The sequence below is a fragment of the Anolis carolinensis genome, chromosome 5 (assembly GCF_035594765.1).
Source record: "Anolis carolinensis isolate JA03-04 chromosome 5, rAnoCar3.1.pri, whole genome shotgun sequence".
Lineage (NCBI taxonomy): Eukaryota > Metazoa > Chordata > Lepidosauria > Squamata > Dactyloidae > Anolis > Anolis carolinensis.
Genome location: NC_085845.1, coordinates 1585887 through 1601644, shown reverse-complemented (window position 1 = coordinate 1601644; position 15758 = coordinate 1585887). Strand labels below are relative to the sequence as shown.

The window sequence follows — 15758 nt, the reverse complement described above, 5'->3', positions numbered from 1 at the left end:
ACTGATCTGGGAAAACTTCTGTGGTGAACAGAATAAAATAGAATAACTTTATTGTCATTGTACTACTGAAGGGACTATAAGCCAGAAAATAGCAAACTTTTGCCTCTGTGACTTTGCCTCTGCATATGCCCCTCCCTTCTTGTGAGCTGGTGCCTTTCTCCAGAAAGTTCCAAGACCAAAAGTTAGCTTGAAATCAACAAGTTAGGTCACTGGTATCACTTGTGCCAACGTAGGTGTGGAAGGCGAGGAAGACCCTCAGCCATTAGTCAATTTTAGATAAGCCAAGATATATATTCTTTGGGTTGTTGTATGTCTTTCGGGCTGTGTGGCCATGTTCCAGAAGTATTCTCTCCTGACGTTTCGCCCACATCTATGGCAGTATCCTCAGAGGTTGTGAGGTATGGAGAAACTAAGTAAGGAAAGGGAAGAATATATATCTGTGTAGAGTCCAGGGTGTGGCAAGAGTCCTTTGTCACTGGGAGCCAGCATTAATGTTTCAGTTAATCACCCTAATTAGCATTGGAAATGTTTTGTCTCTTGCCTGGGGGCATCCTTTGTCAGTCAAGCCCTCAGAGTTTTGGTTCCCATCTACTGTTTTGATTTTGGAGTTTTGTCAGGCTACACAGAGAAGCCATTGAAATCCACAAGCATGTGGACAACTTCAACAGAAAGGAAGAAACCATGAAAGTGAACAAAATCTGGCTACCAGTATTACAAAACTCCAAAATCAAAACAGTAGATGGGAACCAACACAATGAGGGCTTGACTAAACAAAGGATGCCCCCAGGCAAGAGACAAAACCTTTCCAATGCTAATTAGGGTGATTAACTGAAACATTAATGCTGGCTCCCAGTGACAAAGGACTCTTGCCACACCCTGGACTCTACACAGATATATATTCTTTCCTTTCCTTACTTAGTTTATCCATACCTCACAACCTCTGAGGATGCCTGCCATAGATGTGGGCGAAACGTCAGGAGAGAATACTTCTGGAACATGGCCACACAGCCCGAAAGACATACAACAACCCTGTGATCCCGGCCATGAAAGCCTTTGACAACATATATATTCTTTTTTGCTGCAACATGCTTTGCGGCAGCCATTTGCATGGTACAGACCTTTAGGGTGTGTACAGCTGTTGTGCCTTATCATAGCTGTGATAATAAACTTTGCTTTTTGCATCTCTCACGAGACTGGGTTTTCTGCCTGATTTCCCTCCTGAGCCAGGACCCATTGAAGGTCATTGTCTTACACTATTGCATGATGAAATTAAATGCTTTCCCCAGCACACCTCACAAAAACAACACACCCGTGCCTCTGCACTCCCACCACCACTGCACAGACCCCAATGCCACATCAATGCAAAGCCATGGGGTTCAACTTCGCCACAGCTCTAGGATAAAAGCGCTCTCACAGTAGGCTTGTCCTTGTCTTTGTCACCCTGTACCGTCTGCCAGGTGGTAATAATTCAATATGCCAGGTGAGATGTGTCCTTAAGAATGCTCAGAGCTTTCTTAAAGCTGCGGGACCTATAAAGTTCTTCCAAAGTGGGGGGAAAGAGGGCAGCCAATGATTCGCTGTGCCTTCCTATCTGCCACTGTGCAGTTATCAAACCATGCACAGATGCAGGCGGTTAGGACGCTGTCATGGTTTGCAAAGGCACTGCATTGTGTGTGTTAACTGGAAAATTAAGTGCATGAAGCCGATTGGCTGAACCTGTAAAGACCTGGGGATTGGTTTGATACTGTTTCTGTTCTGCTGCTGCAGAACCAGTTTGGACAAGTTTTTTTTTCAGTGCTGACTGAGTACTGCTGGTGAAGAGAGCAGTGTACTCAGAAAGGCCTTGCTATTTTTGAGGCCTGTGTGCTGCTGAGAAAAAAGGGTGAAGAACCAGGACTGTATTCTTCTATTAAGCAGATTTGTGGACTGAGAAAGGACTGTTTATGACTGTGGACTTCTGTAAGCGTTCAGAGGAACCATTGTAAATACTTCTTTTTTGATCTCTTGGAATTAGTAAAGTTCCTGTTTTTTTCGTCTGCAAACCTGAGTGGCATGTTATTGTTCTGTGGGTGATTCTGGATCGCGGGTACACATAAAAGCTTCCATTTATCATCATCAATCCATAATAAGCACGGCAGTAGAAAGTCACCAGCAGTTTTTCATTCAAGTTGTTGGCTCCTCGGAAACCATCGCTTTCTCGTCCTCTTTGGTGCAATGAATCCCAATCTGGGCCCAATCCATCACAGCTCTTTCTCCCTGCTTCCAGAATTGCAGAGGCCATAACTGCACGCAAACCAGGAAAGGATGGTGGATGTGGCAGAAGGAGTTCTATGGCTTCAGAATGAATTGGACCTCGATTGAACTGAAATGGCTCCATGTTATGGCATTGCAGTTTGGTGGGGAGGCCTTGTAAAACTACAACTCCCATGCATTGAGCCGTGGCAGCTAAAGCAGGGTCGAGGTGGGTTATTTCTACGATATGTAGACACACTCTTAAGATTGATCCTTAGGTTCCAATCACCCACCGATCTCAATTCCAATGGCATGCAAAGCATAGTTGGGGAAGCACCAGCAGTGCACACACTTTGCACAGGAAACCGTGTTTCGCTCCAACCTCGTGCGGATCTGGATTCTGAGCATGCAGCAAAGGGGAGCATGGGTGAGAGTGAGGAGAGGCAACCCAAGCGCATGAAAGACAAAGTTATTATCTGAAAGAACCTACTATCTGTTGCTCGGAAGGGCTTTGCAGGAGCTGAGAAATCCTCTGAGGGACAAAGGAAGGGAGAGAAAGCAGAAGGTCAGGGTTGTCATGGTTTGCAAGACACTGCACTGTGTGTGCCAACTGGGAAATGAAGTGCATGAAGCCGATTGGCTGAGCCTGCAAAGACTTGATAATTGATTTGATACTGTTTCTGTTCTGCTGCTGCAGAATCAGTTAAATAAACTGATTCTGCAGCAGCAGAACAGAAACAGTATCAAATCAATTATCAAGTCTTTACAGGCTCAGCCAATCGCCTTCATTTATTTATTACATAATTTCTACCCCACCCTTCTCACCCCTCAGGGGACTCAGGGCGACTTGGACAAGTTTTCAGTGCTGACTGAGTACTGCTGGTGAAGAGAGCAGTGTACTCAGAGAGGCCTTGCTGTTTTAAGGCCTGTTTGCTGCTGAGAAAAGAGAGAGAAGAACTGAAGAGACCATAAGCCAGAAAATAGTAAACTTTTGCATATATAGCTTTGCCTCTGCATATATATTAGCTTTTATAAAGACAGTGTAAGTTCTTTGTATGAGCCAGGGTAGTGTGTGTAACAAAGCACCTGTCCCCTCCCTTTACATTTGAGTTGGTACCGTTCTCTAGAAAGTTCCAAGGACAGAAGCTAATTTGGAGTAAACAAGTGAAATCACAGACACACTTTGTGCCAGACACCAAAGAGGTGTGGAGGTGAAGAAGACCCTCAGTAGTTGGTCAAGTTTAGATAAGCCAAGATATATATTCTTTGTTTCCTGCGCCACGCTTCGCAGCAGCCATTTGCAAGTACAAACCTTTGGTGTGTGTGCGGCTGTTTTGCCTTTCTCATAGCCATGATGAAAATAAACTTTGCTCTTTTGTACTCTCACGAGACTAGATTTCTGTCTGATTGCCTCCTGTGCCAGAACACATTTTGAAATAAATTGCCTTACATAAACCAGGACTGTATTTTTCTCTGAAGCAGATTTGTGAACTGAGAAAGGACTATTTATGACTGTGGACTTCTGTAAGCGATCAGGGGGACCCCTGTAAATACTGTTTTTGATCTCTTGGAATCAGTAAAGTTCCTTCAAGTCCCATAATTCCCAACAGCCGGAGTTATTTCTCATTTGCACATTTCAGGGCAAGATACATCCGAGTTAAAATACATAGATGAAAACATACGACAGATTAAAAGCTATATATGAGATTCATAAGGTTAAAACACACGAAAGCCATACCTTCCAGTTCCCCTCCGGAAGCGGAGATCTTGGACATGCAGAGATGGCTGGTGCCAATGATGTCGTTGTGAGTCACCCGGTCCCTGAAATGACCACAGGCACACATTCAATTGCTATCCCCATTCTTGGTGGTGCATCCCCACTGCGGAATTAAAGCAGTTTGGTACCACTTTCAAGTGTCGTGTCTCAATGATATGGAATCCTGGAGTGTTGGGATTAGATTAGCCTCCACCCTGTCCACCTTCCAGAAAGACTTGAAGACTTATTTATTTACAGTATTTGTATTTCGCTCTTTTTTCTCACCCCGAAGGGGACTCAGGGCGGATCACAATGCACACATACATGGTAAACATGCAATGCCGTTGTCAGACATACAACACATACAGACAGAGGTAATTCAACATTTTCCAACTTTGGCTTCTGGAGATTATGCTCGATTCCCACAGCTCCCCACAGGGGGAGCTGTCGCTTCATTCACTATGACGCCGAGTCCTCTTTTTTAAATATATTTTTTATTGAAGTTTTACCTCATAAGATAAACTAACATCAAAAGAGTGAGAACATTTGATTGTATAGAAAGTAAGAAAACTGCAATTAAAAAAGGATCAAAAAGGGGGAGAGAGGGGGGAAAAACTAAAAACCAAAAACAAAGCTAAAGTGTCCATATTTTTGATTATAGTATTTCCTCCTTGCCCTTTGATCACTGGCAATTTTATGGTGTCGTAAATTAAATTAACCTGTCCGCTTAAGTGGTCCCTAATTTTTCTACTCACAGATGCAGCTGTTTTCTGTTGGATTTTTGGTTGTGTGTATATGAAATGTAAATCAAGTGTTTCTGCTGTTTTGCAAGTGTGTGTTTCACAGCCTGCTGTGACCTAAGAGACATGATTTCCAGCCTTGGAGGTCAAAACCTCATTGGACTGTGGAATGTGCTTTTCTTATCAGTTGAGCTGCGTGAGCCCTGCCGAGAGGCAAAAAGAAGAATGCCAGCTTCGAGCGATTGCTTTTGCTGCGTTTGTAAATATGATTTGTAAATACTGAATAAATGTTTGAACTTCAGACTGCAGATGTCTTTGAGTCTGACATTGCTGAGGAATTGGTGAAGGCAGAAGTTCACCAATTCATCAGGGTGCCGATTTGGAGCTGTTGATCTATGGTTTTGAAGAAACCTACCAACACGCACCCTGACCCTGGCACTGCACTTCTGACATTTTTGAACTGCTTAGGTGGACAGTAAGCCAGGCTATTGGCAATCAGGCACTTGGGCTTCAAACTTGCCACCTTCCGGTCAGCAGCAACCTATTGCTGTTGGTGATTAACCAGTTGCGCTACAGCCCGGCCCACACTGTAGGACTTGGGTGTTCCAATGTGCCTTTGAATAATGGTTTCTCTACTGATTAAGTCTACCTAGCCTTAATATTTTGGTTGGATCTCCAGCACTTTATTCCCAGTTTTGCATTTGCACAAGCCCCTGTCCTGCCCTATTAGTTTCAAATCTGCACATGCCCATTCTCGGCTATTGTGTGATGTCTCATGGGCCATGTAGTCCCGTTCCCAGTACTATGGTGGCAGATGAAGAGGAAAACTTGGGTTTCCCACCGTTTCAGCCAGAATTGGAGTCCTTGCACCTGCAAGATGTTTGCCCACCAGAAGTCAGCCAAACAAGCCTTGAGCAGAAATCTCCCCCATTTTCTCGCCGGGATAATTATAATCAAGATAGAGGCGCTCGGGAGGCGACTCGCCGGAGTGCCAGGATAGCTGCCAGACAATTAGCTGATTAAGTCTGCTTCCCTTGGGAAACTTTAAGGAGTCATGCATCTGGACACAGTATAGGTTTCGTTTCTTGTTCCCCAGAGAAAGTGTTCCTTGGCGGGAAAACAAGATCCTATATAGGTGTTTGCCCGCAAAGGAATCCTTGCGGAGTCAATTCGTCAGCTTGTTCCAGTTTCAAGCCTGCCTTGTCCTCGGATCTTGCCACGGACCTCGTTCTTGCTTCTTGCCTCTTGTTGCCACGTATCAAGCCTTGTTTGCCAAGCATCTAGTTTGCTTCCAGCCTTTGTTGTCAAGCTCCGTTGGACTAAAAGGACCCTGTCATTTCCCCACGCTTTGCTTGGCAAGGTGTGTGTTTCGGTTATTGGATTATAACTTTGGACTTTAATATCTTATATTGGACATTGTTTTCCTGGACTATATTTGACCTTTCCTGAAAGGTCTACTACTGAACTATATTCTTCACTTGTTTTTACTGACTTTATATATTCCTTTAATAAAGATATTAGATAGATTCTGGCCTCTGCGCATGGTTATTGGTGCTCTGCAGCCTGGGTCCTGACATATTGGTTGTTTGATGTTTTATGATGTTCTATATTTCATTGGTTTTACTGTTTTAATATATTTTACTGTTACGTGTTTTTAATTGTGTTATTTGTAACCTTGTTCATATTGGGCTTGGTCCCCATGTAAGCCGCCTCGAGTCCCTTAAGGGAGATGGAGGAAGGATATAGGAATAAAGGTATTATTGGGGTTTGGTGATGCACCAGCCCCATTTAGCAGAGCAGGCTAAAGGCCTTGTGAAACTGCAACTCACAGGACTCCATGGAAGTTTAAAGTGGTGTTAAACTGCATTAATTCTACAGTGCGGATGCAGTCCTGGCCTTGCTCCGCAGCTGACTCACCAGTCAATGACCCGGATCCGCATCTTCTCGCACATGGAAGGAAACTGAGGAGGCGACAAAAAGGGGGCTCAATGGCATCAAACCGAATGGCATTAAGAAGCCCCCTCCCCAATCTTGTGGCAAGCCCCTTCGCTCACCATGGCTGGCAAAGTAATGCTCTGGTTCCATTGGGGGTTGGCATTCTTCTCCACGATTTTGCTGCAAAGCTGGAGGGGGGAAAATGTAAATTAGACAGTCAAAGGAGGGGAGCTCATTGGGATACCCCAAAAAACACACCTGGGTTGCTACTGCTGGATAATTGTCTAGCCCAGGAGTCCCCAAACTAAGGCCCGGGGGCCGGATGCAGCCCTCCATGGTCATTTACCTGGCCCCTGCCCTAATTTATAATATAATATTTTTATATCCGTTTTAATAATATTTATTTTATTTATTTATTTATAGTATTTATATTCCGCCCTTCTTTCTCACCCCGAAGGGGACTCAGGGCGGATTACAATGAACACATATATGGCAAACATTCAATGCCAACAGACAAACAACATTCAGTTTTAGACAGACTCAGAGGCATTTTTTTAACATCTTTCCAGCTTCACGATTCCGGCCACAGGGGGAGCTGTTGCTTCACCGTCCACTGGGGCTGTTCTTCCTCATTCTTTCCTCGTGTTTTGCTGGCAGTTTTATGGTGTTGTAGATTAGTTAAATTAGCCTCCCGCATAAAGCGTCCCTAAATTTTCCCTACTTGACAGATGCAACTGTCTTTCGGGGCTGCTAGGTCAACAGCAAGCCGGGGCTATTTTTTTTTTTTTTTATGGTCGGAGGCTTAACCCGACCCCGGCTTCGAACTCATGACCTCTCGGTCAGTAGTGATTTATAGCAGCTGTTTACTAGCCAGCTGCGCCACAGCCCGGCCCCAATATAATATAATATAATATATTGTATATACATATGATATTGATAATAATATTATCATTTTATACAATATAATACTAATAATAATACCATATAATAATACTAATTATCTATATATATAAATGAGTGATGGCATCACGGCGACCCACAAAACAACAAAACTACAGGCCCCCCAACCTCGAAATTTGACAACACAACCCATCATCCATGCCTCTAGGTTGATACAACAAAAAGAAAAGAAAAATAAAGTCCTAATTACAGGGAATAATTGTTTTTATCCAATTACTGCCAGTTTAGAGGGCTAATCTCTGCCCACTTGGGCTCCTAGCAACCAGCTCAGCCCAGGGGACAGGTAGATTTAGGCCTCGCTTAGGCCTCTTCCACAGATTATCTAATTTGCACTGGATTATATGGCAGTGTAGACTCAAGGCCCTTCCACACAGCTCTATAACCCATTTATAATGGACTTAATGTAAGGTAAAACCTTTACCCTTTACCTTAACTACCACCAATTCCTCAATACTTTATTTCCCATAACACCATATACTTCGCCACAGCGACGCGTGGCCGGGCACAGCTAGTATGTTATATATTACATATAATATTACAGTATAGTGGTATAGTTCAATATAGTAATATATAATGCTAATACTATGCTAATAATATAATATATTGTATGTACATACAGCTGCTCTGAGTTCCCTTCATGGCGAGAAGGGTGGGATATAAATGTAGTAAATAAATGTAGTATATGAATAAATAAATAATTTTGGACTTAGGCTCACCCAAAGTCTGATATGACTTGAAGACACACAACAACAACAACAACAATCCTAATTAACCTGACTATCTCATTGGCCAGAAGCAGGCCCACACTTCCTATTGAAATCCTGATAGGTTTATGTTGGTTAAAATTATTTTCATTTTTAAATATTGTATTGGTCTTTCATTGTTATTGTTGTTTTGCACTACTAATAAGCCATGTGCAGTGTGCATAGGAATTTGATCTTTTTTTTCTTTTTTTTCAAATGATAATTCGGTCCCTCCATAGTCTGAAGGATTGTGGACAGGCCCTCGGCTTTAAAAGTTTGAGGGTCCCTGGTCTAGCCTTTAAATACACTTTGTCGAACTTCAGGCTACGCAGCAGAAGTGAGTAATGATACGCGTACTCTTAGTAACTCTGGAGTATATGAAACAAACAGCAGAGATTGTCTTCATTCATTCCAACCAGGAAGGCTTATCTTTACAGTTCCGTTAACCAAAATATACACTATTTGTACAATATAGACACAGTCTCTCCTCCTTCTGCTACTTGCAGTATAATCTTTACTTCAGTCTTAAAGCAACATTTGATCCACAAGTCCACAGAATCAAATCAAACACACCAAACTCTCTTCTGTCGGGAAATCCACATCCTCTATCATTGGGAAGCCCACATGCTGTGGTTCCTTGCTTAATGTATATATTCCCCTTAACTAAACACCTGCTGCATTACATTTCTAATTCATACATAAATTCTATTAACAAACTTTCGCCATATAGGTCTTATCTCAATATACATTATTCCTGGGTTATAAATGTCATTTCCTGTCAATTGTTCTATCCTGTAAACATGGGAAATAATCCTGTTGCCTACTGATGTTCTGTATGTTCTGATATGCAGCTTCCTTTCCTTGCTCTATGTTTTCCCGAGAAGCTGTGGGAGGGGCTGCAGACCATGTGATCCGCTCCGAGACAAGCACAGACTCTATCAGACGTCTTTAGACTTTGGGACTGCTCAGGTCACAGACTTGCAAACACTTTCCTGCTGCCTATCTAAAGAGATGTTGTGACCGGATGGCACACAGAAACTATCTTAAACATACCTGTAACTGACTGATAAGTTGCGTACCTGTGTATGCTGAACACATGAAGGTCGTGAGTAAACCAAATATGTTATTTTACCAAAGGCTACGTTATTTGTCTCTTGAGTGCAAAATATAAAAGAAGTTGTTTTTATGGGAGAGTAGATATATTTTGGGCACTGAAAAACACTTCTGAAGATGTGCTATTTTTATGCACCGACATATTCTCTGTTTCCTAACAGATCAGAGACAACAGGTTATTCAGTCTTAACAACTGAAGCCAATTGATCCAGTTCTGAATAATCCTTGCCCTAAGAAAAACCTTGAGAAAAGAATGGGGCTGCCTTCAATCAAAGCCCGAACCCCAGTTCTTCCTTGGCGTACCGTTTTCCCAGCAAAAGTAACTTCCACGAAAGGATCCACCAGGTTCTTCTTGTTGCTCTCAAAGCCAAAGATCTGCTTCACGCTGTCCATCACGGCATCGTCCACTGGAAAGAGAGAAATACATAAACAAAGCGGCGAGAAGATAAGCCTGCTCCAAAAGGCAGCCAGAATTACCTAATGCTTCATCACTGGCCGTTGGGAGGACTAGAACTCCCGAGCATTGGGCTGCCCTTGGAAAGGAAATTCTGGGAGATGTAGTACTAAAAGGGCAACCTTTCCAAGCTCTCACAGCAACAGGAACAATTATGAAGCCATGCTCGATATTCACTTCCCACCAAAGAAAGCATCGCTCTCAATGCTGTCTTACAGGGTCTTTAGCCTTCCCTGACCCACCGAACTAGGACTCTATAGCATGGAGCCCATGACAGTTCCCACTGGTATCACACCGCATTAATTTGAGAGTGTAGATGCACCTGAAGTGGAATCAAGCTGCTATGAAATGTATAACATAGACAGAGATGCTTCGACACCCAAAGTCACCAAAAACACATGGCTATTGGTTTTGGAATGCTTAGAGCAGCATTTCTCAACCTGGGGGTCGGGACCCCGGGGGGGGGGGTTCCAAGAGGGTGTCAGGGGGTTGCCAAACACCATCAGAAAACACATATTTCAGAAAAGTCTGGCCCAATTCAATCGTTGATGGGGTTCAAGTGGCTCTTTGATTGTAGGTGAACTATACATCCCAGCCACTATAACTCCCAAATGTCAAGGTCTATTTTCCCCAAACTCCATCAGTAATCACACCTGGGCATGTTGAGTATTCGTGCAAAATTTGGTCCAGATCTATCATTGTTTGAATCCACAGTGCTCTCGGGATGTAGGTGAACTACAACTCCCAAACTCAAGGTCAATGCCCACCAAACCCTTCCAGTATTTTCTGTTGGTCATGGGAGTTCTGTGTGCCAAGTTTGGTTCAATTCCATTGTTGGTGGAGTTCAGAATGATTGCAGGTGAACTATAAATCCCAGCAACTACAACTCCCAAATGTCGAGGTCTATTTTCTCCAAACTCCACCAGTGTTCACATTTGGGAATATTGAGTATCCATGCCAAGTTTGGTCCAGATCCATCATGGTTTGGACTCCACAGGGCTCTCTGGATGTAAGTGAACTATAACTCCCAAACTCAAAATCAGTGCCCACCAAACCCTTCCAGTATTTCCTGTTGGTCATGAGAAGTTCTGTGTACCAAGTTTGGTAAAATTCCATCGTTGGTGGAGTTCAGGATGCTCTTTGATTGTAGGTGAACTATAAATCCCAGCAGCTATAACTCCCAAATGACAAAATCATTCTCTCCCCAACCTCACCAGTATTCAAATTTGTGCATCGTATTGGGTATTTGTGCCAAATTTGGTCCAGTGGATAAAATCCATCCTGCCTATCAGATAATTACGTCACAATTCATAACAGGAGCAAAATGACAGTGTTGAAGTAGCAACAGAAATAATGTTATGGTTGGGGGTCAGCACAACATGAGGAACTGAATCAAGGGGTCACGGCATTAGCAAAGTTCTAGAATTGGATCTCTTAAAGGCTTGTGGATGATTGTTTAAGACTCTTTATGTCTTTGTAGTTTTATGCTATTTTAAACTACGGTTTGTTTGTTTTGTTTTTAAGTATGATGATTGTGTTTTTAAATTGTTTTATTTTATGATGTTGTGATCTGATTGGGTTTGTCCCCATGTGAGCCGCTACAGGTCCCTTCAAGGAGATGGAGGCGGCATACAAAAATAAAGTTGTTGTTGTTGTTGTTGTTATAAGATTGAGCTCGGAGCTATGTTTGTCTCTGTCTTTGTTCTATGTTAAAAAGGCATTGAATGTTTGCCTATATGTGTAATGTGATCCGCCCTGAGTCCCCTTCGGGGTGAGAAAGAAGGGCGGGATATAAATACTGTAAATAAATTGAGAACCATTGGATTAGATTGTGTATTATTTCATAGCAGAAGGGGGATGGACTAGATGGCCTTTGGGGGACCCCTTCCAAACGTATGGCTCTAATAGATGCCGTGGGTCGGTGAGGACTCGAACCCGGCACCACTCACTTTGGGGAAGGTCTTCTGCTCGGTAAATCTTCAGGGCGAAATGGGCCCCCCTGAGCGACACTCCGGTCGGCCTGAGCAGGTTGCCTTCGATGTCTTCCTTCTCTTCAGCGGCTTCTTTCTTCTCCAACTGGAAAAGAAAATAAACAAGGTGAAAGAAGATAATGGAGTGAGAATGCAGCCCGGGATTTCTAGTTTAGGTCTTCTTGGGTTTGGATGACATCTTCCACTTGTGTTGCCAAAGGCTTTCATGGCCGGAATCACTGGGTTGCTGTGAGTTTTTCAGGCTGTATGGCCATGTTCCAGCTGTATTCTCTCCTAATGTTTCACATGCATCTGTGGCTAGTGGCATCCTCAGACCTGACTCTCCTTACAGTACTGTTGTTTTTATTTATTTACAGTATTTATATTTCACCCTTCTTTCTCACCCCGAAGGGGACTCAGGACGGATCACAACGCACATATACATAGCAAACACTCAATGCCGTTATTAGACATACAACATATAGACAGACAACAGAGGCCATTTAACATTTTTCCAGCTTCCGGCTTCATGAGGGTATGCTCGATTCCGGCCACAGGGGGAGCTGCTGCTTCCTCGCCCACTTGTGAAACTGAGTCCTTGATGGTAGTACTTCCTCATTCCTTTCCACACGTTGCTGGCAGTTTTTATGGTGTCGTAAATTAAGTTAAATTAGCCTCCTCGCATAAAGCAGTACCTAGAATTTTCTACTCAACAGATACAACTGTTTTTCAAGCTGCTTAGGTGGGCAGCGAGCAAGGCTATTAACGGTCTGGAGCTCAGTCCCGACCCAGGCTTCGATCCCATGAGCTCTCAGTCAGTAGTGATTTATTGCAGCTGGCTACTCACCAGCTGCGTCACAGTCCAGTTGTTGCTGTGGTTGTTGTTTGTGGTCTGCCTTATCTCGCAGTTCACTATTGTTGTTATTATTACTATTTGTGATCTGCCTCTCCTGGTTCAAAGTGTTAGGAAATGGTTAAATTGAGACTCAATCACCTCCTGTCTCAATTTAGCTCCTCCTCTTACGTTCTAGCAATCTGCTCAGTCACACAGAAATAAATCCAGACTTCCCAGATGTCAACTGAAATCAGCGGCTTATATCTTTATTGAAGTGTACAATATTTACATAGTTTTGCCGGAGCTTAGCAAGTGTGGGTCCGACCTCATTCAATCACCGCATGGGAAGCACTGTCACGTCCCACATTCCAATGTATGACGAACGTCCTGTTCCACACAGGAAATCTTTCATTGTTTCCCTCTAGCCATAAATCTCTACTCTATGCAGTTAACTCTTCCACTACTGAGTTACATACTGCATTACACACACACACACACACTGTAAGTTAGCTTTAAACTAAGTACAAATTTCAAACTACACAAAAAACAATACATTCACACAAGGCAGAGTAGAACACGGTTACCATCAGTACATGAGATTGATATATAGATATAGATGCATCTGGATACTCACAGGCACCTCATCCCCGGGGCCAAGGACGTGGAAGCTGACCTTCAAGTAGCCCCTCCCTCCGGCCGAAAAGTCCTCCGGATCCGAAAGCAACAGCCATTTTCGGAGGATACAATGTTCTAAGAGGGAAAAGAAGCAGTCACAATGGTGTCGAAATGATAAAAGTCTGCAGTACGGATATAGCCCAGCTATTACGGTAATAAAGCAAGCCATAGGGATGGAGGTTCCACTCACTGGGTTCGGCGTAAATGGTCCCAATGTCCAGCTGCAAAGGATAAAGAGGATTTCATTAGGACATCCCATATGAGGGTTGCAAAGCCTATCATGCCTTCTCACCACCATCTCCCCACTCTCGCCGGACCACAAGGATGGGCATTTCCAGGATGGGACCTCATCTATGCTCCAGGTTTTTGGGGGGGGGAAACTTTGGAAAGATACAGGGCCTTTTCAGGTGTGGCCCCCGCTTCCGAATGCCCTCCCGTTAGAGGCCCACCAGGCACCAACCTCAATGTCACTCCATAAAGACCCCAACCAGATAGATAAATGTAGATAGATAGGTCAATGATAAATCAAGAGGTGGATTGATAAGAATGATGGAGAGAGAGAACATGGATAGATAAAAGATAGTTAAATTGATCAATAGAGGTGTCGATAGATGGATGGAGAAAAAGAGAGATGAATGGATAGATGGCAAATAGAAAGACAGAGACACAGAGAGATGAGAGAATTGGATTGATGGATAAATAGACGAGTGGATGGACAGATGGACAAATGGGCAGATGGATGAAATAATGAATATGTGAAGAAGTGGACAGATAGAAAGGTAGAGTATTAGAGAAATTGATAAACTAATGGATGGATGGGTGGATAGATGAACAGATAGAGGGACAGAGAATTAGAGAAATGGGTGATTGCGTCTGGGTGGACGGACGGACAAGTGGACAGGTGGATGAACTAATGGACAGATGGTTGGATGGACAGACAAATAGAAACTTAGAGAAATAGATGAATGGATGGATGGGTGGATGGAAGGACAGATCAACAGACATACAGACAAATAGGCAGATGGATGAATGGATGGATGGATGGATGGATGGATGGATGGATGGATGGATGGATGGATGGACGGACGGAGAGACAGAGAATTAGAAAAATGGATGGATGGATGTGTAAGTGGATGGACAGGTGGACAGATTGATGGATGGACAAATAGGCAGATGGATGAACTAATAGATAGATGAATGGACCGACAGATAATTAGAGAAATAGGTGGGTGGGTGGGTAGGTGGATGGACAGACAGATGACTGGGCAGATGGATGAACTAATGGATGGATGGATGGATGGATGGATGGATGGATGGATGGATGGATGGACGGACGGACGGACGGACGGAGAGACAGAGAATTAGAAAAATGGATGGATGGATGTGTAAGTGGATGGACAGGTGGACGGATTGATGGATGGACAAATAGGCAGATGGATGAACTAATAGATAGATGAATGGACGGACAGATAATTAGAGAAATAGGTGGGTGGGTGGATGGACAGACAGATGACTGGGCAGATGGATGAACTAATGGATGGATGGATGGATGGAGAGACAGAGAATTAGAGAGATGGACTGATGGACAGACGGACAAACAGACAGAGATGAATGGGCAGATGGATGAACGAATGGATAGACGGATGGATGGATGCACAAACAGATGGGTGGAGAGAGGGATGAAGATCTATGTATGTATCTATCTAGATACATATACATGATGATAGAGGGAAGGGTGATAGAGGGCAGACAGATAGATGGGTTGATGGATAGATAGATATATGGAGAGAGGGAGGAATAGATAAAAGATGAACAGACAGTCAGATAGATTCTCCATGCCCTGGAGAGAGTCAGAGTCTCTCTCTCTCTCTCTCTCTCTCTCTCTCTCTCTCTCTCTCTCTCTCTCTCTCTCTCTCTGTTGGCAGATATAATGAGACGGCACCAGTGAAGGCCGATCCTTTTGGAGGGCCACGGTCCCACTGCAAAATACTGGGAAGAAGTGGGGCAACGTCCGGTTGGTTAGAGACAACTTGACCTCTGAGCCAGCCCTTCTGGGCCCCTCTTCCTAACAAGAAGCCAAAAGGCCCATCAACCAAAGGCAACGAAGGAGCAACGTTACCCGGAATTCCCCGATGACCGAGTCCGTCCGGAGCGAGCGGGAGTCCACCACCTGGAAGGGCAGAAGGGACACCACAGGTGCGTCACGTTCAACTCATCCTCAACAAACAATTCAGACACCTCCCAGCCTTGGACTTACAGTGAGGAATACGGGCTGATCGAAGAGCTCCATCGGGGAATCAAAGACGTTGAAGAAAAAGGTCTGCAGGGAATAGAAAGATATACAA

At 43.7% G+C, this 15758-nt stretch overlaps 1 protein-coding gene across 8 annotated transcripts in view; it reads right to left on the bottom strand.

The window, feature by feature from the left end:
• The window catches only part of dysf (dysferlin), a 312999-nt gene that overhangs the window by 203571 nt on the left and 93670 nt on the right, over positions 1 to 15758 (bottom strand). For 4 of the 8 annotated variants that reach the window (XM_062983273.1, XM_062983267.1, XM_062983269.1 and 1 more), the window contains exons 8-17: positions 15671 to 15733; positions 15533 to 15583; positions 13604 to 13634; positions 13373 to 13488; positions 11883 to 12009; positions 9783 to 9886; positions 6783 to 6851; positions 6646 to 6689; positions 3971 to 4053; positions 2723 to 2764 (exon numbers count right to left, since the gene is read on the bottom strand). In XM_062983273.1, coding sequence (XP_062839343.1) covers positions 2723 to 2764; positions 3971 to 4053; positions 6646 to 6689; positions 6783 to 6851; positions 9783 to 9886; positions 11883 to 12009; positions 13373 to 13488; positions 13604 to 13634; positions 15533 to 15583; positions 15671 to 15733 — 730 coding nt within the window. The remainder of the gene's footprint in view (positions 1 to 2722; positions 2765 to 3970; positions 4054 to 6645; positions 6690 to 6782; positions 6852 to 9782; positions 9887 to 11882; positions 12010 to 13372; positions 13489 to 13603; positions 13635 to 15532; positions 15584 to 15670; positions 15734 to 15758) is intronic. The other 4 variants (XM_062983274.1, XM_062983275.1, XM_062983268.1 and 1 more) reach the window with 1 other exon arrangement.